We start from the raw sequence: 27,613 nt of genomic DNA, 5'->3' as shown, positions 1-27,613 counted from the left end.
AGCACAGAATGGGGATTGTAACAATTCTCACTTTCTAGTGACTTACTCTGTATTAAGTAATTTGCCTATAGATTTTTATCTCATTACATTTTTATCTCATCATATCCTGAAGTCCATGGAAGAACAAGCAGGATGGAATCTTATGCAAGCATCTTAGAATGTCAAGTATGATAGAAGTCTGAAGTCAAGTTTAAGCAATGTTCTGGGCAAATGTAATGCTTATGAGACTGCAGGACTCTCCTAATTCATCTGGCTTTGAAACAACTGAAATTACGTTTGCTGGAAATGCCTTCTATAGTTAACTTTTATGAGAAAGAGACAGAAGACAAGTAAACAAATGGATATCAGAGGTTTATTTTTTAAAGTAGCTTTCATAGCATATCATGGGGCCAATCCAGAGTTATCCCAGTGTTCCAGTCCTATACAATAAAGATTTATTCTTCAGAATGAAGAACATGGCAATATACTTAAGTATTTTATAAATGTCTAAAACAGATGATTTTTTTGGATAATTTTGGCATTTTATATTTTATAGTTCCTTGAAAAGCATAATCTATGTATGGATTGTATAATAACTGTATTTATGCAAGTATGCAATCAGCCAGCATGCCTCTGCTAGCACCCACAGTTCATGAGTCCTGCATAAACTCCTCCAGCTCCCTGCTACACATCGGGCCCCATGACATTCTTCCTAATCTGTTCCTCTGCTCTCAGTGTCTCTGTCTGTCCACACCAAGCTCCTCCACCCAAGTTCAGGGTCTGCTCCCCTCTCAGCTTCTGAGGAATCTTGGGATGTCCTTCTTTGAATCTTTGCCCTATGCCCAGCCCCAGCTTTCTTCCCTTTGGTGTACAAGGACTCCCATGTGTCTTTCCCTAAAGTCCACATGGCCTTCTGGCCTCATCCCCTCTCCTGCTGTCTCTCTCAACTCCCATCTGCTTTCTTACTCCTCTCCCTCTCCGTTTGGCCTGGCTTTTTAAGAGAAGCCTATCCTTACTGTCTCCACTTCCTGACCTTCCATTTAGCTCCTAACTCACTGCTCTTTCTCACGATCTTTTCTGTAATTCCACTGAGACCTTTCTGACACATGTCACCAATCTCTCCAGAAGGTCTAAAATACACAGATTCCCTCTTACCAAAGTGGGACTCTCTACTGTATTTGCTTCCCTCATTGTTAAAGCCCCTGCCTTCACATTCTTATACCTGCTTTTTGTCTTAACTGGATACTCTTTCTTGATCTGCTATTTAAATATTATTAGTTTTCCCCAGATTCTGCGGTTGACCATCTCATGCCTCTAAACACTCTTGCTGCCATAGCAGCAAAAAGAATATAAAACTTGAAGTCAGGGGAACCTGGGTTAGAATGAGTGTGACACTATGTCAACTCTGATTTCAGCTAAGTTGCATGAAGGCTCTGAGTCTGTTTTCTCATCTCTTTTTATCAAAAATCTAATTTTAATGTCACGTACTATCTACTATATTTAAACAGTATATCTAAACATTTTATAATTATAGCATATTTAGGCTGTTTCCAGTGTTCATGTTGGGTGATTGCCAGGAATTTTCAGTCCCTGACAGCTCCTATAACCTTTTACTGACAAGGACCATGTCTCTCGAAAGATACTGGGCCATGATTCCCTTGGTCCTTCACCTCCTAGCCACCCCCCACATATACACCCACAAACATACACACACATACACACCTATACACATACACACACATACACACACAGAGAGAGAGACACATACACACTCTTATTGCCCAGTTGCCCAATCATTTATGAGAGTGGCACTGGATGTGGGAAGATATAGAGGGTAGGGAGGAAGGGGCAGGTAGGGTGCTTGTGATGAGAAAGATAGGAATAGAAGTCTGATTTCCTCAGAAAGAGACATCTGTACGGGAAGGCACAATTGTCCAGTTTCTGTATAGTGTGGATCTTGTGTTTCTGAATTAGTGGGAATACTGTGAAAAAAAGCATGAGATATACTTTTATCTTCTTTAAGACCGACTGGTTTGCTTGGTTTCCATGGGAGATAAAACACTACAATTTGAGTTTCACAATTCAGTTAAATTGATCTAGTGAAAATTCCTCTAAGATTCTTGAAAATGGATTTACTCGTATGTGTGTGTGTGTGTGTGTGTGTGTGTGTTTCTCTTTTCCAGTGTGTCTAGAGCTACTTTAGTGGGAAGTTGGTAGAGGAAGCATAATAGACTGCCAGTCAGATCCAATCTACCCCAGAAATGTTATAGTCAAGGATTATCTTTATAAATAAATTATTTGATGAGGGAATTAATTATTCAGGACATATGTTTCATTTTAGAGTAATTTGAAGGTAATTTTTGAAAAAAAAATCTTTTAAGATGTTGTAGCATCCTCCATCCATAGATGGAAGTGTTGAAATATGCACATTTGTAAATAGACTTGCCCTGGTCTCTACAAAGAGTGAATAATGTAATCAGGTCTTTTTGGACCGACTAGCCAACTCAGAATGCTTGCATAAAACATGCACTGTTCTCATTCAAGCCCTCCTAGAGTTGAGATGTTTGGATATTAAAAGATTCATGAGGATCAAAGAAACAAATATAATATTTTTCCCCCACTTATTGAGGCAACAAACATTACATTATAAAACTGAAAACCTAAAATAGAAGAAATTAATTAGTAATATAAACATTCATCAGTTCTAGTAGAGAAAATAAAATAATTAGGTATTGAAATTTTGAGCCTAAAGGGAAAATGCATTTGCTGCAGATAGTCCATTTTTGGGATTAGTAAGCCTATTATATAAAGCATTCTTATAAATCAATAGGATAAACACCTAATAGACAAATGGACAATGAGCATGAACAGGCACTTCATAAAAGAAAATGCTAAAATTGATGACAAACCTAAGAAAATTTTTTTAACTTTATTACAGATTATAAAAGTACAAGTTAAAATGAAATGCTGTGAAAAAGATAAAAAAGGTTCATTAAACTCAATTCAATCAAGCAAATTTGAGGGATAAAATTTTGATAATTTTATGTATGCGTATATCATGACACATAATTCTACTGCTAGGAATTTATCTCAAAACAATAATTGAACAAATATTCAAAGATGTAAGTAAAGTTGTTCATCACATTGTTGTGTATAATAGCAAAAATGTAGATATATTATAATTTATACATTAGTTAGGAATTTAATTTTGTTAAATTGTGGGACACTTTATGATCATTAAAGTGATTACATGGCTATATTTATAGACATGGAAAGAGTTGTCTTATTAAGTAATTAAAGCAAGATTCAAAATAGAATGACCCCTATTTTATATGTGCAGGTATGGGTGTGGGTATCTTAGTGTGTATGTCTATGCAAAAATAAAAGACTTTTAGTATTGTCATGTCTTATAATAATCTATGTTATTTTACAAATAGAGGAAAACATAAAGCTGTTCATTTTGAAAAGCACACTGTTGAATATATGTTCTATATATTCTGCCATGTTGATAGTGAGACTAATGAATTGTGATACTTGTCTTTTGTGAAATGGTCACCCACCCTTACATAAAATGAAGAAAAATTAAGACATGTTATGAAAAGAACTGAAAAAGGATAAGTGTGATGAAAACCAAAGAATGAACAAATATCTTATACATAAAGGAGTGCCATCTAGATATTCATGATCAGACCAGGGGAAAATAGACATTGCAAAACAAGAGTACTAGGTAAAAGTGAAAATGATATTTTAAAAAATAACATGGGTCATCTAATATGAAAACTATTAACTAAGGGGTAAAGAATATTTTTTTCTTTCTTTTTAAAAATTTATTTTATTTTGTTTTTAATTTCAGAGTATTACAGGGGTACAAACACTTTGGTTACATAAATTGCCTTTGCACTGCCTGATAAGCATGCCCATTCCCCATACAGCAAGCACTGCATCTGTTGGGTGCTGATTTACACATCCCCTCCTTCCCCTCCCACCTGCCCAACAGCCTATGAATGTTACTTCCCATATGTGCACATTAGTGTTGATTAATTAGTACCAACTTAATGGTAAGTACATGTGATGTTTGTTTTTCCATTCTTGTGATATTTCACTTAGAATAATGGGCTCCAGTTCCATCCAGGATAATACAGTAGGTAGTTCATCATTTTTTATGGCTGAGTAGTACTCCATGGTATACATATACCACATTTTGTTAATCCACTCCTGTATTGATGGGCACTTGGGTTGTTTCCACATCTTTGTAATTGTGAATTGTTCTGCTATAAACATTCTAGTCCAGATGTCTTTTTTATAGAATGTCTTTCTTTCCTTTGGGTAGATACCCAGTAGTGGGATTGCTGGAGCAAATGGTAGTTCTACTTTTAGTTCTTTGAGGTATCTCCATACTACTTTCCATAGAGCATTCCCACTTAGAACTGGAACTAGACAAGGTTGCCCTCTATCACCACTTCTATTCAACATGGTGCTCAAAGTCCTAGCCAGAGTGATCTGACAAGAGAAGGAAATCAAGGGCATCCAAAGATGTCAAACTATCATTCTTTGCTGATGATATGATCTTATATCTAGAAAATCCCAAAGATTCTGCCAAGAGACTACTGGAATTGATAAATAAATTCAGCAAAGTCTCAGGTTACAAAATCAATGTACACAAATCAGTAGCATTCATATATACCAACAATAGTCAAACTAAGAACCAAATCAAAGATTCAAAACTTTCACAGTAGCAACAAAGAAAATAAAATACCTAGGAATATATTTAACTAAGGAGGTAAAAGACCTCTATAGGGATAACTATGAAATGCTGAGGAAGGAAATAGCAGAGGACATAAACAGATGGAAAACCATACCATGCTCATGTGTTGGCAGAATCAACATTGTTAAAATGTCTATACTACCCAAAGTGATTTACAGATTCAATACAATCCCTATTAAAATGCAACATCATTTTTCACAGATCTAGAAAAATAATTCTATGTTTTCTGTGGAACCAGAGAAGACCCTGTATAGCTAAAGCAATCTTAAGCAAAAAGAACAAATTGGGAGGCATCAATTTACCAGACTTCAAACTATACTGCAAGGCTACAGTAACCAAAACAGTATGGTACTGGCACAAGAACAGAGACATAGACCAATGGAACAGGACTGAGAGCCCACATATAAAACCATACTATCATAGCCATCTGATCTTTGACAAAACAGACAAAAACATACACTGGGGAAAAGAATCCTTATTCAATAAATGGTGCTGGGAAAATTGGATAGCCACATGTAGAAGACTGAAACAGGATCCACACCTTTCACCTGTCACAAAAATCAACTTATGATGGATAACAGACTTAAACCTAAGGCATGAAACCATAAGAATTCTAGAAGAAAATGTTGGAAAAACTCTTATAAACATTGGCCTAGACAAAGAATTTATGAATAAGACCCCCAAAGCAATCATAGCATCAACAACAATGAATAAATTGGACCTGATCAAATTAAAAATCTTCTGCACAGCCAAAGAAAGTATCACTACAGTGAATAGACAACCTACAGAATGGGAGAAAATATTTGCATGCTATACATCCAATAAAGGGCTGATAACTAGAGTCTATATAGAACTCAAGAAAATCAGGAAGAAAAAAATCAAACAACCTCATCAAAAAGTGGGCAAAGGACATGAACAGAAACTTTTCCAAAGAAGGTAGACTAATGGCCAAGAAACATATGGAACAATGCTCAACATCTCTAATCATCAGGGAAATGCAAATCAAAACCACAATGAGAATTTTTTTTCTTATCTCTGTCATTTATACTTCCTTGCGATTTGTTAATGACAAATCTCATCTCGGAAGTAGGACTTGAAAATTTTGCAGATCTCATCATTTAACCCAAAGTGCTGAAATTGCTCATTAGTTGGGAAAACTGTATTACTTGGATACATATCATTAATTGTAGCAGCCATTTCTGAGGTTTAACAGATTTCAGCTAAAATTCACCACAAGATCATGTTGATATTTGCAAAGTAAAATGTCACTACTGATCAATTAAGAAAAAAAATCTCTTTTTCTCTTAATTTTTAGAATGTTCAGTGCTCAATGCATGGTAAAATCTTGGCTTCTTTGATTGGGTATGAAAATTTTTTCCTTTCAAGAGTTAAAAACAATGTAAATGAAGCTTCTGGCAAAAAAAAGTTGTGAGTGGTATAATTTCCTGATATTTTAGTGTTTGGTCACCAATTTTTGTGCCAGGCCACATGTTCAGCTGCCTGGCAGCTCCTACTGTATATGAAAACACTTCCATGTTTATAGAAACATACTGGCAAAAACCCACCACTTCCATGAATTATTCGTCCTTATTTTGAAAAAGGAGAGGAGCAGGTCTAAGTTCAAGTGGCTCTCGGTGGCTGCGACAAACTTGGTGAAAAACTGTTCAATGAAATGAACATCTATGCCTCATTTGAGCACCAGTTTTACCGTAACATTGTGAAACTTATGGGAAAAATTAAATTTGTTTTCCTGTAGTAGAAATTGAGCAATGAATTGAAAGAATGATTGATAAAAGTATTCAATGAGAAAACAATGATGAAGTAACTATTAATAACTTACAGTATGAAGACAGAGATTTTTGCTTTTCCAATGACAACGTTTATGAAAAAAAATAGAATTGCAGTCTGAAAGGAGCCTGTTAAAAACCCCTTCATGTCACATTAAGGAAAGAGAAAGACCCAAGAGTAACTTGTCTAAGGAAATATAGACAAGCAGAGGCAGAGTTGTTACTAGAATTTAGATGTCTGGTTTCAAGTAACAAGCAAAGCTCTGTGGTTTTAAACCAGTATCAACAGAAAAATTAGAAGAAATAAAAAATAATCACCCCTTGTTCCATGATCTATAGGGAACATATGGTTATATTACCTTTTGTCTATGAGTATTTGTACAGACTGAACTCCTGCTGTGCATACTGAGTGTTAAACAAAATTAACATGGAGCAATTCATAGGTCCTCCATGAAAGGTCATGTGCAAAGAGGTTAGATGACTTCTATTATAGGTGCCCACATGCTTGTAAGATTAATAATCAGATACGTAAAACACTGTGGAATGAAAAAGATTTTTGAACTCCATATTATAACCAGATGGCAGAAGGTGGGAGACAGATGATACGAAGGAGAATAAGAAAAGGAAAATGAAGAAGAAAGGAAAGGTAAGAATACAAACTCGTATGTATGACCAAGCAAGGAGTAAATAGGTTAGGAACATTATCCCTGAAGTCCCTAATTCTCAGCCCTCAAGTTTTCTCACCTGAAAAGGAAATATAATATTAATACTGATTTCATAGAGTATTTGGGAAGATTAAGTTAGCTAATATATATGAAGTTAGCACCTGGAAAGGGATTAGTAAATGTGAGCTGTTTTTATTGCTATGTTAATTTCAGAGAAAACATCCACTCTGTTGATTTAAAATGTGGTTAAAAATGGCTAGAAATTATTACAAATACTTTCATTACCACCAAAAATTTGGATGCTAAAGGCATTGTTCTTATTTTCATTGTTCATGTTGAGTGCTCTTTGACACACAAGTGTCAGAGCCTCCACTATGGAGGCAACACAGGTGATTTTTGTTCTCCTAAGGGATGGCAAGAAAGCTGCCATCTGGTTATAATATGGAGTTCAAAAATCTTTTTCATTCCACAGTGTTTTACGTATCTGATTATTAATCTTACAAGCATGTGGGCACCTATAATAGAAGTCATCTAACCTCCTTGCACATGACCTTTCATGGAGGACCTATGAATTGTTCCATGTTAATTTTGTTTAACACTCAGTATGCACAGCAGGAGTTCAGTCTGTACAAGTTAGGAATGGCTGGGCACGACAGGGACAACACAGGGAGTCATCCTCGCCTTTCTCGGCCCCTGCTTCCCTCTTCACACACACAGGCTTTCTGCATGTGGCTGCTAACATGACATGACCCTGGGCAGGCCCGGGATCACTGCTCCTGATTCTCCGACAGCTGAGGAGAGAGAACTTCTCACCAGTTTGATAGAGAAGATAGACAAATATTCCATTTTGGCCTGATGCAGCTGACTGTTGTGTACATCCTGGTCCACTGTGGCCAGGACCACTGGGTGCTGGGATGAGATGTCTGGCCAGATCTCCCTACTTCTGTGTTCAGGGAGGCAGAGGTAAAGCGATTGGGAGACCCACCAGAAGCAATTCATTGCCCTGAAGACAGAGCTCAAAGAAAGAAAGTCAGAGATATCAAAAGAAGAAAATGGAACCAACAGAAGCTGATAGATAGATAGATAGATAGATAGGGTGGAAGAGGGAGGAAGAACAGAATGGATAAGTAGAGCTTTTATTCATTTGTAAAGGAGCGATTGCATTTATTTATTCAGGGAGAAAATGTCATATGCTAGGTCCCTCTTGGAGTCATTGGAGTGTCAGAGCTGAAGACTCTTAAAGGTTGTTTGATCACCCTGGACACACACGACTAGACACTGCAGTATGCTTGGCAGCCTGAAAGACATTCAGTCCAGGGTTTGTTACTGCTCTGCCATCTTCCACTCTGCATTTCAACTATGTTGACCAGATACTGGTGCTATAAAGGATAGTTTTTAAAAGTATTTCTAACTGCTTCCTCTAAATTTAGAAAGGAAAAAAATCCCTCTCATGAATGACAATTGGCCCTCCATATCTGCAGGTTCTATACCCTCGTATTCAACTAACCTCAGACTGAAAGTATTTGAAAAAAATAACAATATAACAATTTTAAAAAGAATAATAAAATACAGAATAGCAGTTATTTACATGACATTTACATTATATTAGCTATTATAAGATGATTTAAATTATATGAGAGAATGTGTGTAAGTTATATGCAAATAATACACCATTTTATATAAGGGGCTTGAGTATCTGCAGATTTGGGGTCCTGGAACCAATGCCCCACAGGTGCCGAGGGACAACTGTCCATCCATCTCTTTATGCTATAGACTTTCCTTTTTGTTATTTTTGCTATTGTTTGGTTTTTCCTGAAAAATGTAAAAATGTTTTAGACTTCTCTATATTATAAATCTCATTTTAAAAGTGTGGAATCAAGGAAGTCTGCCAACTACTTTTGTTTTCTCTACTTTTTTCTCCAGGTTAGACTGCTTTGGCAAAGGAGAATAATATTACCTTACCATGTAAAGCATGGTTAATGGCTTTAAAAGAATTCCCCAGCAACTGACTAATGGGCTGCCAAAAATATTCTCGGTGCCAAAGGATCTGAATATGTCTGTTCCATTTATTGTGTGTTTCTTGTTTCATCATGACTAAGTGCTCACAAAAGAAATAAAAATCCAAACCTCTAGGGTATGTGGAATTTGAGGGCAGAAACGATATTTTAATATATACAGTTCTATACATAGCATATTAAGATGATTAGGAAAGTATAAACAGCAAAAAAATGATGAGCCTGTAGTATGTAAGATACTCAAATTATTAGTGAAGTTGGTTTCTAGTAGATAGAAAGAAGTTGTTCTACTACTGCTGTTGTGCTTGGCTGAGTGGATTAATATTGTTTATTTTAAGGAATGCTGAAAGTCTTACACCGAAAACTTTTAATTTGTTCTGCCTGTTTGAATAAGTTTACATTTCTCAGAAATAGGAAGATGGGGCCTATATCTTAATTAAAGCTCTCTGTTCAAAAATCCAGATAGTATAGTATAGCAAAATCGTTTATTTTTAAAATTTTACCTTGATAGTAAATTGAATCTATTAAGAAAAGAATGTTCTTAAAAATAATTTAAAAAAAGGAAAATACTGAGAAGATCTGGGAAACAGTGGAAATGTAGAAACATTTAAAAGGTGCTTTGCTCACTGGAAACAAGAGAAGTCAAGCAGAGTAACATCTCAGCCACTCCCCACCCAGCCCTTCCCTTATCCCCCGAGGACCCTCCCACTTGGTCTGTGTCTGACCATCTGGTTCTCACTTCAGCAGGAGACTCTTAATCTCTCTCTCTTCTCAGTTTGGGCCAGGCAGTGGCTAGCAGCCTTGGCTTCTACCTGACAGGTTATATTTTCTTTGCCAGCGTCTTAACTGCCAGGATTTCAGAGGTAGGATAATTGTCTTCAAAGAATTACACATTGCATATGTGCCCCATAGAGATGTGTAATTATTATGTGTCAGTTAAAAATAATAATAATTTTTTTTAAAAAAGAATCCCTGAGACAGGGATTTTTAACTGTTTTGCATGTGACTCATAGGACAGAATACGTCCACATGGGACCCACTCCCCTGGGCCAGGGGCCAAGAGAAATTCCTGGACTGGTTAGCTAAAAGTCCATGTTTTTTTACTCCTACTCAGCAAAGCTTATTGGAATTCAACGGGATAAGAGTGACTTCCTTCAAAAGATAAGCCTGAATCTGCTTTAAATGTGTGCGTGTGCGTGTGTGTGTGTGTGTGTGTGTGTATGTATAATCTGTATCTGAAATGTGGCCCTTTGTTATTTATAAAAATTATTTAAAAAAATCCATTGTGATTAACTAATATGAACCCAAATCTCCTGGTGAAGCACCACGTTCATGTTCTCTTGGGGCTAGTTCAGTCCTCTGAGAGGGCCAGAGATTTGGCCCTGGGGCCTCCCACTCCTGTGTAACCTCCTACCTTTCCAGGAAGTCTATCTAATGCCTGATACTTGCCACCTGAAAATAAAGCATTTGAGGTGGAGTTCTCAAGAAAGAAATCTTAGCATCTCTGAGTTTATTTTGACTTTAGGAAAAGAAGCCTTCTAGCCGCCTCTGGAAACTCAGTGCTGTATGTACCACTTCCTGTTTGCAGAATTAACTTTTACAGAAAGGCAGTAATTATGAGCAACTATCTGCTATGATATCAAGCAAGTAGTGCACACCACAACTTATGAATTTAGGGCTACGTGGGTATTTACTTGCAATAGTTACTAAGATCAAAATATTTTTGCCACTGACTAAGCATCAGGAAAATGTTAAAGAACTGTGGGTTAGCACAATCCCTTAACTTTGGTAAATGCAGAATTTTTATTAAAATGCTCTTTGATAAAAATTAGTGCTTTTCCTTATATGAAGTGCTAAGAAAACTATTATGTCTATAATGTAGGGAAGAATTATTACATGAAACAATTGTAGAAAATCTTTTTTATATCCAGTTGTTCTTCACTTATGGATTTGGATATACTATTCTTTGTGTTACTTGGAATAGAATGTTTGCAATTCTTCTTTAAAAAAATGTTAATTCTGTGCTTCAACACTGGTGAGATAAAGGCATGGTGTATAATGAGTTGGAACTTCAGTGTCATCTATTTTCAAAATTGCTCTGTGAAATTATTAATAAAAGTTGAACTTCAGAGTGTACAACTTACAATATGCTGTTTCAGTACTTTTAACAGGAGACTTTTATTCATAACATTCTGAACTGGACACACATTTTTAGAGCATGAATGGAGTGACCTACTGCTTTACCAGAGGGAATTGGGGGTAGAGAGCTTTGTCACATTGCAGGGTATATGCACTTAAATCCTTATGTGGACTCAACTTTTGTAAATATGGAATTTTAATTCTCTGTTCTCTAAAAAGGCCATTTGGAGACTGGAGGTGGGGAGTAATGCATTTACAAGTCATCCCACTTAAATGCAAAGCCAAATGTCTAGCATGTGTGTGCAAAAGCAAAACGAAACTATCTGAGACCTGGATGTGCACTGACCATGTTTCTCCCTTCTATTGCAGGCTCAACATGGGAAAAGACATTTCGGCAGATCGGCTTTGAAAGGTAAGTAGGACTTTGCACATCTCCATTTTAGCTACTATTGTCCCAGTTTATTCTGAGTAATTTATTGATTATAGATCAATAGTCTTGCCACCACTCCTTCAATAACTGTGTGATCTTGAGCAAGTCATCATCTCACCCCTCTGAGCCTCAATTTCTTTGTAAAGTAGAGCTTTATAAAGCCTTGCCTGCACAGAGTGGAAATAAAGATGCAATGGGCAATGTGTGTAAACAATGCTTCTTGACCAGTGAAACAGAATAAAAGGTAAGTTATGTAATTAGAGAATCATCACTTCATATGTCATATTCAATGCTAAAGTACAGTGAAATTTATATTTATATTGATCTTCCCAATTATTAAAATTGTTAGATCTTTTTAGCCTTATGTAAAATGCTGAGATCATAGCATTCTTAGCTAAAAGCATTTCTACACCAGCATCTCCCCAACAGGAAAAAAAAAAAAAAGGACACATTATAATATCAGAAAATGTGCAGGTGGGGTCAATACAGTTGCTACTCACTTGCCCTTGGAATTGAATGGCAGCATTTCAGGCGGCTCTCTACTATTGGCATTTAGCATCTGATACTGAACTTTCAGCTATTGAAAGGGGAAAAAGTAATTTTAATTTTGTTTTATTCTCAGATTAGATTTGACCAGTTTCTTTCATCACATTGAAAATGTGTTTTTTCTGTGTATCGATCAAGCTGACAGAGCACTTAGAGCATATAAAAGAAATGATAAACCAGTTTAAAATGCACTGTTTCTCCAGTGGCAATACAGAATAATGTATCACCAGATCACTGTGGTAGCACTTCCTTTGCCATGTGTTAATTGATTCAGAGATTTATCTATTTCTCTACCTACACGTCTACTCACATCAGCACCACCACTTTTGATCACACAGTAAGGGCTCATAATTCTTAGAGTAATGGGGAGGTTGGCTTGGGTTGGTCAGATCCCACAGGCCAACTTAAAACAAAGAATGGAAAGTCATGTGAAGCTTCATTCCAGTGGGAAATCTTTTCCCAAAGAATCTTTCTCTTGAGTCTTCTTTCATACTATGAAACATTTCAAGCATATACAAAAGTAGAGAGAATAGCAAAATGAATGTGATGTATCTACTACCCAGATTCAATAAGACTTTGCCATACTTGTTTTATCTATTTTTTTGAAGAAATATTTTAAAGAAAATCTCAGACATCATGTCATTTTGTCTCTACATAGGTCAGCATGGATCTCTGAAAAAAATGGGCATTTTCTTCCAGAACCATAATCATACCTAAAACAAATAACAATAAGTCCTTAGCATCATTTAATACCCAGTCAATATTTAAATTTCCCAGTCATCTAAGAAATGTCATTTTTTATCTGTTTGAATCAGCATGTTACTAAAGCCCACACATTCCATCCCATTATTACATCTCTTAAGCTTCTTTATTTAGATCAGTGCCCCAAACCCCTCTGGTTTCATTTTGTTTTTCTTCACATCATTGACTTCTGAAGAAACCAGGTCACTTGTCTTGTAGAATGTCTCACATTTTGGATTTGTCTCTTTGTGTGGTATAACTTGTTATTCTAGCCCTCTATTTCATGTAAATTCAAATGATTCCACTTTCAGCCTTTAGGAAGAACATCTTGTGGACTGCTCATCCTTTTGACATAGACCCACAGGTCTTTACAGTTTCCATGTTTCTGGCACAACCGGACATACCAGGCTCATCTAGAATCCAGCCTGGGTCAGCCTGTCCAGCAAGGAGCTCTGCTTTCTTTTGTGAAGAATGTTTTAAACCACAATCTAAACACGAAGTATGCTCATCAATTCTGGGCCTTTTCAATAGATAGAGTTAGGAAACATTTTTTTTTTTTAAATCCTGAATTCATATAATAATTCTAATTCAGAAGCTTTTAACTTCTCTTATATTTGTATCTCTTGTTCACTGAAAATCTTGGCTATTATCAAAATATTTTTTTCATTTTAATATATATAATATTTTCAAGGTAATTCTATAATAATATTATCCCCAATAATAAGATGACTGGATGAAATTTTTACAATTTGTACTCATCCTATTTTATTTATTTATTTTTTATTTCAGCTTATTATGGGGGTATAAAAGTTCAGGTTATATATATTGCCCATGTCCTGCCCATCCCCCTGAGTCAGAGCTTCAAACGTGTCCATTCCCCAGACAGTGCACAATGCACTCATCATGTAGGTATACACCCATCCCCTCCCCCCACCCCCCACTTCAGTCCAAAACCCAATTAGTGTTATTCCCAAATGTGTACTTAGGTGATGATCAGGGAAACCAATTTGTTGGTGAGTACATGTGGTGCTTATTTTTCCATTCTTGAGATACTTCACTTAATAGAATGGGTTCCAGCTCTCTCCAGGAGAACAAAAGGGATTCTATATCACCATTATTTCTTATAGCTGAGTAATATTCCATGGTATACATATACCACATTTTACTAATCCACTCATAAATTGATGGGCATTGGGGTTGTTTCCACATCTTTGCAATTGTGAATTGTGCTGCTATAAACATTCGGGTACAGGTGTCTTTTTTATAGAATGACTTTGTTCTTTTGGGTAGATGCCCAATAATGGGATTGCTGGATCGAATGGTAGGTCTACTTGAATCTGTTTAAGGTATCTCCATAATGCTTTCCACAGGGGTTGCACTAGTTTGCAGTCCCACCAGCAGTGTATGAGTGTTCCTGTCTCTCCGCATCCACACCAACATGTATTGTTTTGGGACTTTTTGATAAAGGCCATTCTCACTGGAGTTAAGTGATATCTCATTGTGGTTTTGATTTGCAATATTCCATGAAGGAGGTATAATCAAAAAACTAAAAATGAAAGTGTTTAAAAGTTTTTTTCTCTCTGTGTGCTCATATCCCAAGTTTTATATATCATTTGATTTGTTTCAGAATCTTAATTTTAACAGATTTTATCTTTTCATTTAACTTTATTTTTGAACATACATTTATATGATTTTAAGTTCAAGTCACGTGACCAACATTTTTTTCAGGGAAATGTTAGTTTTGTCCCCTTCTCTTGTGTCCTGTCCTTCCTTTCTTCTACAGTAATCATGTTTATTAGCTTTTGGTTTAACCTCCTGATGCTTATTCTTGCATATGTAAGCTAATACGTCTATCTGTAGCCTTGCTCTGTTCTTTCGTGAAGAGTGGAGTATTATACACCTTCTTCTGCACTTTGAATTTTCCACTGAGAGGATGTATATCCTGGGAATCATTCCACATCTGTAGATGTTCTTCACTCCATTAACCTGTGCGTGGCATCCCTTTGGTTGACTGAGCTAACACAAAGGGTGAGAAGGGTCAACTCAGACTCATACAAGTCAGGGATCTTATCCAGTATCAGGCTTTACTAATAATTTCAAGGATACAAGTGATCCAGGGGTAGGTAATACATGGAGAGATCCAGCATATCCCATGTGGATCCCAGCTCCTTCATTGTCACAGCATATCCAGGCTGTCTGGATAGTGACAGTGATAGAGGGTGGATAGATGAGATTTCTAATGAGGTCTGGGGATCTCTCACATAGCAGAGAGCATTTAACTGTGTAACATTCCCAGTGTTATATCCAGGAAATGTAAATAGCTCCTGTGACATTCCCCAGGGAGTCATGCCTTATCAGTCAGTGGATTGGAGATTTGTTTTACTGTAGAAATCTTAAATCAAGATGTCCTGCTTGAAGCATTCCACTGATGAAGACTCTTCATAGTAAAAAGTCATTAACTTGTTTGCCCTGGGATCTGGTTAATATGTTTACAACGTTCTAAACCAGGTCCCCTACCTTCTCTGCCCCCAGTGCCTCCTTAGTAACCAGAGGTAAAATGGATGACAGGCCACTTGTTTTAACACCTCCTTCTCTGGTTGGTGCAATACAGTCCACTCAGCCAGCACCCAATAGGTGGACACTGAGCCTGTTTCAGTCTTTTACTCACAAAACAAAACAAAGAAAGGTTGTAACAAATAACCTTGCACACACTTGTATTTTTGCCAAATATCTTAGGGATAGATTCCCAAGTAAAATCAAAGAATAAGTTCATATAGAATTTTGCCAAATTTTTCTCCATAGAGTTACAACAATTTTCACTTCTAACAGCAGAGCATGAAAGTAACTGTTTTCCTAAAGCCCCAGAGTATGCTGTCAAATTCAGGATTTTTGGCAGTCTGGTAGGTAAGAAATGGTATCTCAGTGTCCTTTTAATTTGAATTTATCTTGGTTCATTTTTTCCATAAAGAACGGATTGAGATCCTTTGTTGTTGCTTAAATGAAGCAGTCTGGGTAAGAGCTTCTAAGATAGTTAAGAAATCATTGATCAACAAGGTCTGGCAATTGAAACTACATTTTATTCCTAGCTTACAGGACCTTAACCTTTTTCTTACCTAAATAATGATTTAATGCAAACAGCCACCATGTGACAAACACTGTGTTAAATCATTTCTATTTCATATAATAACCCCATAGACCAGGAATTGGCAAATTTTACTGTAAAGGTACAAATAATAAACATTTAGCCTTTGCAGGCCATACAGTTTCTGTTGCAGCTTTTCAATTTTGCTGTGAAAGCATAAAGCAGCCATAGACAGTGGGTGTGGCTGTATGCCAATGAAACTTTATTTACAAAGACAGGCACTGGCAAGATTTGGCAGCTGCCCATCATTTGTTGACCATCCCACACCGTGGACTGTGGTCACCATCTCAGAGGTTAAAAAAAAGAAAAAATAAACCAAAGAAACCAAGTAGGCTACCCATACAGTCGTAGACACTTGTATTGACTTGCATTCAGTTCCAAGTTTGCTTGTTTCCAAAGACTAAGCTTTTTACACCACACCACGTGGAATTCTTGAATTATACATCTCTTTTGTTTTGTGTTTTATTTTTCTTTCCCTATAGATCTGGGGACATAATTTTAAGCTGCACGTATTATTAACTATTCTTTTTTTTTTTTTTTTTATAAATGACGACTTTATGAAACACTTTAAATATTCAGCAATAATTAAATTAAGGATATAATTTTGTATGTCCTTATCAACAGCTAAATGAAAAATCAGAATACAAAATTGAAATACGATTTCAAGTATGCAAATATTTATGTTTTTCACATTTTCTTCATGTATATGCATAGGAAAATATTGGAAGCAAGCGTAGTAAATGTTAGCTGTGGTCATCTCTAGGTGATGGACTTGTGTCTTTTTTCTGTTGGTATTTCTTTTTTTTTTCCCCTTCTTTTTTTTTTATTTCTGCTTATTATGGGGGTACAAAAGTTCAGGTTATATATATTGCCCATGCTCCCCCCATTCCCCCAAGTCTGAGCTTCAAGCATGTCCATTCCTCAGACAGTGCACATCTCCCTCCTCATGTAGGTATACACCCATCCCCTCCCCCCACCCCCCACCTCTGTCTAATACCCAATTGGTGTTAGTACTCAAAACAGAGTTACACACGGACCAGCACAAGAAAGACCCACGAATGTAAAACTACTCAAGAGATAAAGATCAAAACCCAGTTATCACAATGGCTCAAGAGAGAAAACATAACAATGAAGTTCCACCCAACAAGATGAACAAAAATCTTTCTCACTTATCAGTTCTCTTATTAAATGTGAATGGCTTGAATTCCCCACTCAAGAGGCATAGACTGGCCCAATGGATAAAAAAATACAAGCCAAGTATCTGCTGTCTTCAGGAAACTCATGTAGCCTGCAAGGATGCATTTAGACCGAAAATAACAGGGTGGAAATCGATATTTCAAGCAAATGGAAGCCAAAAGAAAGCTGGCGTGGCAGTTTTAATCTCCGATAACTTAGTTTTTAAATCAACAAAAGTAATGAAAGACAAAGATGGTCACTATATACTGGTGAAGGGTACAATTCAACAAGGGAATAACTATTCTTATTTCATGACTATTTTGAATAAGGCCAGATAGTATAAAGTCCATATTACAATGCCTCCCTTAAGTGTTTATGTTTCTAGATAGAGGTATAAATAAAAATGTTAGTAAGGCATATATCAAGTGGTATGTTACTTTCCAGTACTTATACTATGGGTCCACTGAGGGTATTTAGTGATCATTCTGATTTTTAGATGTTTTCTTAACATGTCATTCTGTTTTTCCCAACCATCTCATGTCTTCTCATTTAAGGGCAGACAGTATTCTGTGCATTGCATCAAGTGTCTTAAAATATAGAATAGATATTGATGATATTGATCTTTGGGGTTCTTGTGCATTTTCAGTTGCAAAGACTAAGTGTCAGCAGTGCTGTTAACTAGGATTTGGCTTTTTTTCCTGAAGTTTAACCTGTTGTTTCTCTTAAAGGGAATTCCAATTATATCTTAAATAAAGCTATCTGGTTCTTTTAAGTAATTGTAAGAGATATTGATCCTTTCATGGCTATGTCCTTCTTTGAAGTTTGTTCATCAATATGCTTGCCAGCAGATTATTTTAAAGTGATCACATCTAAAGGAAAAAGGTAACTTAGTCAGCTAAAGCTTCAAAGCTTTCTCCAAGAATAAGAAAGCAAAGATTCCCTCTTTTGTACCCTGTGTGACCTGCTCGGCATGCCCTCCTTGCAGTAGCACTTGCTGGGATAGTGGTGAATCTTCCCGTGATATGGTATTCAGCCATTTCCTTTCTGGAAACCATGTGATTATATGCATCCCCTCAGAATAAATACACATTGTCACAGTTCATGTGGCAGAATTTGTGATAATGTGTTATGTGCACCTTGCAAACAATCACATTTTCCCTCTGTGGGAATATCAGGAGTTTATTTTAGGTCTTCATTACAGGAATGTGTTGTAACATAGGAAGGAAATGTATTGTAGGTTCGTGTATCTTCTGAGTCACCTCCAGCATGCCCTTCCCACTTCTGGTACTACAATATGGATATCTACACAACAAAAGAAGGCTCAGTTTTTCTTTTATTCCAAAAAAAAAAAAAAAATCTGTGCCCAACATATTTTGGTTTCAGTCAGAAAGCTCACCTTTCTGTGCAGATTTTCTAAGCTTATGATTATAAATATTTCCAAATCACGGTCATTTATTAGTCTAGGTCAAGGTGATGCCAGGTGGGCATGGCTTTGTAAATTCATCGACACTCTGCCTGTTTGTAAACATGTATTATCAGCGAGGGTGGCTTTGGAACCAAAAAGGTTTGGAGCCAAAATGGCCCAAATTCTCAGTGGCTTATATTTCTTTCAGCAAATATTTCTTTCTCACATGCAAAATCTGATGAGGAGACCAGACAACTCCGTAGAGCAGCCTGCCTCTACGCCCCTACATGGTATGTCACTGGTGTATCACAAGTACTACTTGTGGCACTTTTGTCTCAACGTGATGCTTCCGAGTTTACTCAAGCATGGGAGAGAGCTTGGGCAACTGCACACTGGATCTTAAACATTTCCACCTGGAAGTGTCATTTGTCACTGCAGCTCACAGTTCATAGGTGCCATGCTGCCATGTATCCAGGAAAGGGACAAAAGGCAGAAATATTAGAAAGCCCACGTTGGTGCAAAAGTAACTGTGGTTTTGGACCTTGAATTTTAAATCATTATAACTAGGCTCAAACACATCTTTATTAATCAAAATAGAAACCATTACAATCAACACATTTTTACCAATGAGAAATAAGTTTGTTTATTCCTAGGCATAAAAATCTGTGCCTTGGGATTCCACAAACTCTTGGAAAGCATTTTCTGCATCCTGCTGGTTGTGGAAGCGTTTTCCCTGCAAAAAGTTGTCAAGATGCTTGAAGAAGTGGCAGTGGGTTGGTGAGAGGTCAGGTGAATACGGCAGATGAGGCAAAACTTCATACCCCAATTCGTTCAACTTTGGAAGCGTTGGTTGTGTGATGTGCAGTCGGGTATTGTCGTGGAGAAGAATCGGGTCCTTTCTGTTGACCAATGCCGGCTGTACGCATTGCAGTTTTTGGTGCATCTCATCTATTTGTAATGGTTTCACCAGGATTCAGAAAGCTAGTGGATCAGACCGGCAACAGACCACCAAACAGTGACCATGATCTTTTCTTGGTGCAAGTTTGGCTTGGAGAAGTGCTTTGGAGCTTCTTCTCAGTCCAGCCACTGAGCTGGTCAAAGCCAGTTGTTGTATAAAATCCACTTTTCATCGCACATCACGATCCAATCGAGAAATGGTTCATTGTTTTTGCATACAAGAAGAGAAGACAACGCTTCAAAATGAAGATTTTTTTTTGATTTTTGGTCAGCTCATAAGACACCCACTTATCTAGCTTTTTCACCTTTCCAGTTTGCTTCAAATGCTGAACAACTGTAGAAGGTCGACACTGAATTCTTCAGCAACTGCTCATGTAGTTGTAAGAGGATCAGCTTCAATGATTGCTCTCAATTGGTTGTTGTCAACTTCCGATGGCCGGCCACTGCACTCCTCATCTTCAAGGCTCTCATCTCCTTTGCAAAACTTCTTCAACCACCACTGCACTGTACGTTCGTTAGCAGTCCCTGGGCCAAATGTGTTGCTGATGTTCTAGTTGTCTCTGCTGCTTTACGAGCCGTTTTGAACTTGAATAAGAAAATGGCTTGAATTTGCTTTTTGTTTAACATCATTTCCATACTCTAAAATAAATATAAAGTAAACAGCAAGTAATAAGTCATTAGCAAAAAATCATAAAGGGATAAATATGCATTAAAATGATGTATAACATAACCACATTTATTTAAGAATGTATTCCCGTATCAAACAGCAAATTTTACCTACACTAAAACCACAATTACTTTTGCACCAACCTAATATCACAATAAGCTCTGAGTGAGCTCTGAACATGATTTTCTCTTTCCAAAGCTGCACTTTTCATCGGAGAAAAAATATTTCGGCAAGTAAATAGGCTTGGGCATCATAACTTGGCAGCAGACATAAAAGTTCCTGCTGTTTGGGAGATCTTATTGCTACCTATTAAAAAATTACAATATTTCACGTATCTCTTGCTCATTTTTGCTTAAAAAGCAAACAAGTTATTCTCGATGAATCTGTGTAATCAGCACAGTACTTCAGATTACATTATTATCAACATTATTGTATATGATTTTATTTGCTGCTCTACTTGGATTGTGGAATGAAATATCTTGCCCCTCAAAAAACATTTTAAAATATAAGTCACCCTGAAAATAGCATGGTATAATAAACACAAATATTCCTAGAGTTTCCCCCCACCCCCCAGCCCCACCCGGCCAATGTAGACTTAATTCAAAAGGCATGGCTTTGTCTTTAGGGAGATCGAAGCCCTCCATAGCTCTCTGTTGGCAGGCCACTTCCCCTGCATATATTTCATGGAGAAATTTCTACCAGCTTGCAAGCTTTTGAACTTTACTGCTCAGTGAAACCTGCCTTAATGGCTTACTCCCAGAACAAAGACCTCTTCTCATAATACTTTTTGCATTATCGTATTATATGGTACTGGAAATATTCTACTGAAAATTATTTTTTCCTGTGTTTCTCCTCTTTTAGATCTCTATGTACTTGAATGTGAGGATGAGACTGTCTTAATATCTTGGTGTCCAGGGCCCTGCCTAACATATCCTAGCTAATCAGATATTTGTGGAATGAATTAATGAGTTCTTAATAGGGAAGTTGCCGGGTGCTTATGAAAGAGTGGGCTTATGCAAAAGCCAATAGGGAAAGGACACAACATCTTTCTATCATGACATTGCAGCGGCTTGTAGGATGAGCGGGCAGCCTGCAGCTGGAGCTCTCAGCTCACTTTGGAGAGCAGAGGGAGGAAGAAGTGTTGGCAACCTGGTAGCTTAATAAACCAACAGGGCCATGCATATGGAGGTACACAGAACACCTTTCTGAATTCATTGATTAACCCTGTTCTTATGTTGGCTTTCTGAAAGATGGGCTTCTAAATGCTTTAATTTTTTTCAGACTGTGTATAAATATTCCTCAAAAGTTTAGCAACTTATTTTGAAGTTATAAAATTTTGTCAAAGTAGTTTACACTCAGGAAATGACTAGAAAAAAAGGATGTTTCTGCATTCTGGTGCTTAAAAAGAGGCCCAACATATTAATTTATTCATGTATTTGGACATTTTTAAAACTCCATTTCCTCCCCACTCCTGGGCTATATTTGGGGTTTTCCGATGAACATACCCGGGGAAGGAACTTAGATTTATTAAATACCTATTTTATGCTATCCTCTCTGTTAATACTTTGCTTATAAAATTTATTAAATTCTCACAACATTCTAGAGTTAGATTCTTCTGAGTTATGCTGAGCTAAAACCCCCATATCTCAGTGACTTACAAGACCAGAGGTTTATTTCTTGCTCCCATTAAATGTCAGCTTCAGAGGCTGTGGATTGATAGTGGCTGTTCCCCAGGTGCCTTCTTCATCACGAGATCCAGGCTAAAATAAAGTTCTTGTGGCTGAGGAAAAAATGCTATGGCCAGGCCAACCAATGGCTCAGGACACATGTGTTCAATGTGAAGTGTGCCACTTCTGCTTACTTGCAAGTGCTTATACAGGTCATGTGGCCAAGTCTATGGGCAGAGAAGCATGCTTCTCCCACAGGGGTCCACTGTAAGCCACATGAGAATGAGTGGGCATGTATAATATTGTCACAGGAAAGGAGAGTGTCTAGTTAAAGTGCTAACGTAACCTATGCAGTAGACTTTCCAATTTTACAAACAAGTGAATTAAAATCATAGAAGTTAAGTATTTTCCTCACGATCACACAACCAGTGAATATCAAAGATAAGATGTGACTCAGTTTCATATGACTCTACTGTTTATTAGTTCATAATCCACCATACCAGCCTCAATACTTGATATCAATAAGGGTTTGTTGAGTGCACATTATGACAGCTATGCTGGATGCTGGGGATGGTGGGAAGAGAAGGTCTTGGTCTTATAGAAGATATATATGTATAGTATCTTCTATATGTGTAAACATAAAATGTAATAAAGTGAGTTCCATGCTACCATTTAGCTCAATCATTTGAAAATGATTTTTGAGCAGCTATGATGTGCCAGGTACCATTACAATGATATATGTGTTACAAAGCCGAAGGAATAGAGGATTAGTCAGTGTGGGGGGCTGAGGTGAGGCCTGCCTGCACAGTCGAGGCACAGGGGAATTGTCTGTGAAAGCTCAGCTTCAGGGATGCCTGGGCAGGGTTTTGAAGGATGACTTCCTTGCAGTTCATCCATAGAACCACTAGGGATGAAGCGTGAGCCCACACATGATAAGAAATGACAACCTAGTAAGGAATGACAACCATGTTAGGAAGTACTTTATAGGCAATGCCAAAAGGTTTGGATCTTATCTCGATAGTATTGGGGGAGCCATTGAAGGGTGTAAACCCCAGGGAAGATAAGCTTAGATATGCTTCTAGAAATGCCACTCGGGCAGCAATACAACCAGAGGAAGGGCCAGATGAGTGAGGAGTTCAGCAAGAAAGCTGTTGCCATTGTGCATGAGAATGATTATGAACGTCTGAACCAAGGCAGTGACAGCGTGAATATGACAGACAAATGTACACCAAATGTGTTCTAGGTGAGTAAAATTTGAAGTTATAATTTGGTGAGTAATTGTATGTATGGGGGAGGATGGATTCTGGGGTGGGCACAGCTCATTGGTTGATGCCACCCTATTGCTGCTGTCTCCCCACCTGGTGCCTGCACGTCTCTGCCTCTCTACCTGAGGGCTTTCTCCAGCCCTGTGGAATCTTGCTCCATTCACATGCAGAGCAGCCTAGAAAGGCCAGGTATGAAAGCCCTGTTGCTCAGCAGTGAGCAGCAGAAGTAAGTGGATAAATGCTTTCGCTCCCCATGCAATCCCTTGGTCAATCCGAGGTACATTCCCTAGGTTTCTTCAAAACTTCCTACGAATGCTTTACAGCAGGGACCACCAGCAATGCACTCTTTATGCTCTTCTCTCTTCCCCACCCCTCACTTTCAGGTTTTCCCAAATAAACCTGCACCCAAGCGCTCCTCTCAGGGTCTGCACTTCAGAGGTCATGAACTATGATATCAGTGCTAAACTATCTTAACTGATGTGAAACTAAAAATCTTACATTCCAATTTTATCTTTGGCATGGATTTATTTTATTAAGATATTATTATTTATACTATTATTATTCTAATTACCAATTATGAACATTTATAAATCCTTGGTTCATAAATTCTTGAAGGGTGGGATGTCATGTCACAGATCCTTAGGGATTCTGACAAAAACAATAGACTCGCTTTCTAAAAAAGTGCACATAGGCACATAAACAGAAAATTTTACAGTTTCAGGGCATTCGAAGAACCTCAGCACTGTCCATCAATCTCAATTTAAAGCCTTGCTTCAGATGCAGATATCAATTTCTAAAATGATAAAGCCTAAAAATGTTCATCCCCTCTCCCCCATCAATTACCTGGGAGCAGATGGGTTATGAGCTAAACTTGGGTCACAGCATCCTGAAATTCAAGAGCTCCAGAGATCCTAGAGAGCTACTCCCTTCTTCTGCATGTGATTACACCGAGGCACAGAAAAGCAAAAGAGCTAGAAATGTGATTTTTTAAATGAGATATGGTCAAAATCCAAATCTGACTTTGTATTTAATAAATTCAATGAGGTGGAATTGTATTGCTAATGAACTTGTTTTGCCACCATTTAATAATAATGATATCAATAATAACAGTAATAACATTCAGCCAAGCACTATGGGTCATATTACATATTCATCTTCTTTCTTAAACTTCACAAACTCTGAAGTGGCTGAAGTACCACACCAGTTTATGGACAGAGAGACCAGGGCTCAGAGCACCCCACACAGTGACCAGTTGATTTGAACTCTGAACACCACCATCCAACCTGCTTTCTTGCTTTAGGTCACAGTGGCTGTTGTCAGAAATAACTCTTTGTTCCTGGTGCCATCTGCTCCGTGTGTGTGTGTGTGTGTGTGTGTGTGTGTATGTGTGTGTGTGTGTGTGTGTATGTGTGTGTGTTAACAGAAGTAGGTGATTTACAGTTCCTGCTTCACATCAGAATCTTTGCTTATCTTCACCTCCTTTAAGAAAGAAACCTAAAGAAAGAAAGAAAAGAAAAAAAAAAAACCAGAATCCTTGCTTAGCACATGTTAAAAAGTCTGAACAGAGAGCCCTGAGGCTCAAGAAGCATCCCTCCTGGTGGAGATATTTGCAGCAATTCTATTGCTATGTTCCTCTTATAAAATAGGACAAGCACTTAGAGTCCTTCGCCTAAATCCACTGAGGCAAGCTTGGGAACCCCCCAAGAATCAGATGGGATGGGTTCTTCCTCGGCTCACCACCATCCTTTGGCATTTGCTGAGCTTTTATTAAAGTCACAGAATTCAGTTTTTTTTCAGATAAGAGTGGTGTGTACATACTAAAATATTCTTTGGCACTAGTGAAATTTGTTTTTGAAAAATCTTTTTTCCTCTCCCTTCTTTACTTTGAAACACTTACTGTTAAGGAATCAAGCACAGTGCTAAGTACTAATATTGTTTCTTGTGATAAGCACAGGTCCAGGGAATGCTGATTCCTTGCCAGTGACTGACTGGAGCACTTGACTAAAAGGATTTTGGGCAAAAATTAAGGCTGTAGCCAGGTAGGAGGACGCTGCCCAGGTGCAGAGGCAGAGGTGGAAGCATATCTGTCCCTGTTTTCCGTTCCTGATGAGACCCTGAGCTTTGCCAGACTGATCATCCTGACATCCCAGCCCAGCCTAGTGTGTAGTCAATGTTTGGGAAATGTGAACATCAAGGATTTGCAAGGACATGGTGACTAGCGGTCACTTCAGGAGCTAGTGGAGAAAACTGAGGTGCTATGACAAAGATCAACTGAATGGTTTATCTGTAGTCTAGGTAAAGTACTGCCTGCTGAAACATCCCTTCAACTTGACAGAATTCTGACTTAGATTTTGTTCAAACCTATTGTCATCAGATAGCCACACTGCACCATAAGACAGTAGATAGAGATCTCCTTCATTCCTGCTATAGGCACTTGTTAAGTACCTGTAATTCCCATATGAGGAAAAAAGTTAGATCTTATGATAGAGACTTTTACATATATGTATGCTATATAATTACTGTCATTAAACTTTTCTTATATAATTGATCCAATGTAATGTTTGCCCTGATCCATCAAGATATCTTATATATACTTGAAACACAGACTAAAAGCCACAGATTATTAATATATGTACATATGTATGTGTGGATATATGTGCATGCATGTGTGTAAAAAAAAAGTAAGTGATTTGTATTTTTAGACTGTTGACAGCTTTACCTAGGACTTTGGTTTCTAACATGGAAAGTAATAAGCTTAACCTTCCTTTATTCAAGTAGAATGACATCATTTAATAAGTATTTGGTGAAGATATCTATTTTTCTTCTAGAAAAAAATATGTAATCCTTCATTAAAACTTCTTCTCTTTCTTTCAAAACATAGCTGAAAGAAAAGATTCTCTGATTCGTAATCTCCACCTTTGCTAAATTGGGTCATTATGACTAATATAAACAGTCTTCGAGTTAATGAATGACAATGATGAGACCCTACAGAGAACAGTGCATTCTTGAACTAAAAAACTGAATTCTCAGGTGATTACCTTGGCACCTTGGTCTATGCAAAATTAGAGGAATCAGCACGAACATTTTAGATTATATTTGTGGCATGAACAGATGAACTGTATAATGTATCACTTAGAGATTTCAAGTCGTGGTGTAGACAGCTTGGTGGATTGTGGGCAGGAAATTCATGCTGTTTGATATGGAGGTGAAACTTGGATGTTGAGTCTATAAAATGGAATGTTTTGGAGAATTGTGCTAATAAGCAGATCCAAGCACAGGGTCCATGTTTCTTAATTGTTCTGCATCCTACTTGCAAGTCTAAAATTACCTCTTTCACAGCTCTAGCCTCCATAAAATACCTTTTTTGTAGCTCATCCAGTGAAACACCTTTGCTGGGAACAAAGACATTGCCCAGATAAAGCAACAGCTTCTATTGGGCAGATTTTATAGGAACCGTTTGAGTTTTCCATCAGGATCCTGGGAAATCATCCTAGATAAAGTGAAAACTGTTCCTTCTGGCTCTTCTTTTTCCTGATCTACCTCAACACACACATGCACACACACACTTTCCTAAATTTACACAAAATATTTGAAGCAGCAAACAATTACAGTGTTCTCCCAGTGCTGTGCTACTTCTGTAGCCTAGTAGTCTCATTCCCACAGGTAAGGTGTAAATGGAGATTCAGAGAGGTTAAGTAACTCCTCTGCTACTCCTCAGTGAGTGGCAGTTAGGTCTCTGTGACTGTAAAGCTTGTGTTCCTTCCCTTTGATAATCTTTGCAGACCCCGTGAGGGTCTTATCATAATATGTCAGGCGCAGGTGCAGTCTTGTTACCAGAATGGTGGTGCTGCCTAAATAGCTAAATACCACGTTGTGTTCTCTGCCTCCTCCCTCTCTTTGCCTCGGTTTCCTGAATCTCTTCTAGCTTTGGGGATCCAGGGAAGCTTTGGTCAGGCAGGACTCCCAGCCTTAATTGGTCTTCGTAATCCTTTTCTTTCAACCCCGCTCTTGGCATTGCTTACCCCCAGCCCCAGCATTGGTGGTCTACAGTGCTGAGGGCATCTAGAGAGAGGCTCCTCCTGTGTCTGAAAGACTCTGCTGTCCACTCCCTCCTGCTCCTGCACTTAAGCCTGGGCCCATCTTGTCTTCTCTGGGAATGGTGGGCCTTTCCCCTGATCCTACTGCCTTATTGCAATTTTTTCCTTATTCCATTCCTTCTGGCCAGGAAAGCCAACTGATTTTTACTAAAACACAGCTATAATCCAGT

The 27,613-nt window shown here is 37.7% G+C and overlaps 1 protein-coding gene across 3 annotated transcripts in view; it reads left to right on the top strand.

The window, feature by feature from the left end:
• Positions 1 to 27,613, top strand: part of PIEZO2 (piezo type mechanosensitive ion channel component 2) — a 459,581-nt gene that overhangs the window by 217,780 nt on the left and 214,188 nt on the right. For all 3 annotated transcript variants that reach the window (XM_069468281.1, XM_069468280.1, XM_069468279.1), the window contains exon 4: positions 11,720 to 11,762. In XM_069468281.1, coding sequence (XP_069324382.1) covers positions 11,720 to 11,762 — 43 coding nt within the window. The remainder of the gene's footprint in view (positions 1 to 11,719; positions 11,763 to 27,613) is intronic.

This window comes from Eulemur rufifrons, chromosome 5 (genome assembly GCF_041146395.1).
Source record: "Eulemur rufifrons isolate Redbay chromosome 5, OSU_ERuf_1, whole genome shotgun sequence".
NCBI classification, from domain to species: domain Eukaryota; kingdom Metazoa; phylum Chordata; class Mammalia; order Primates; family Lemuridae; genus Eulemur; species Eulemur rufifrons.
The sequence above is the reverse complement of the archived record's forward strand: the minus strand, read 5'-3'. Positions and strand labels throughout refer to the sequence as shown.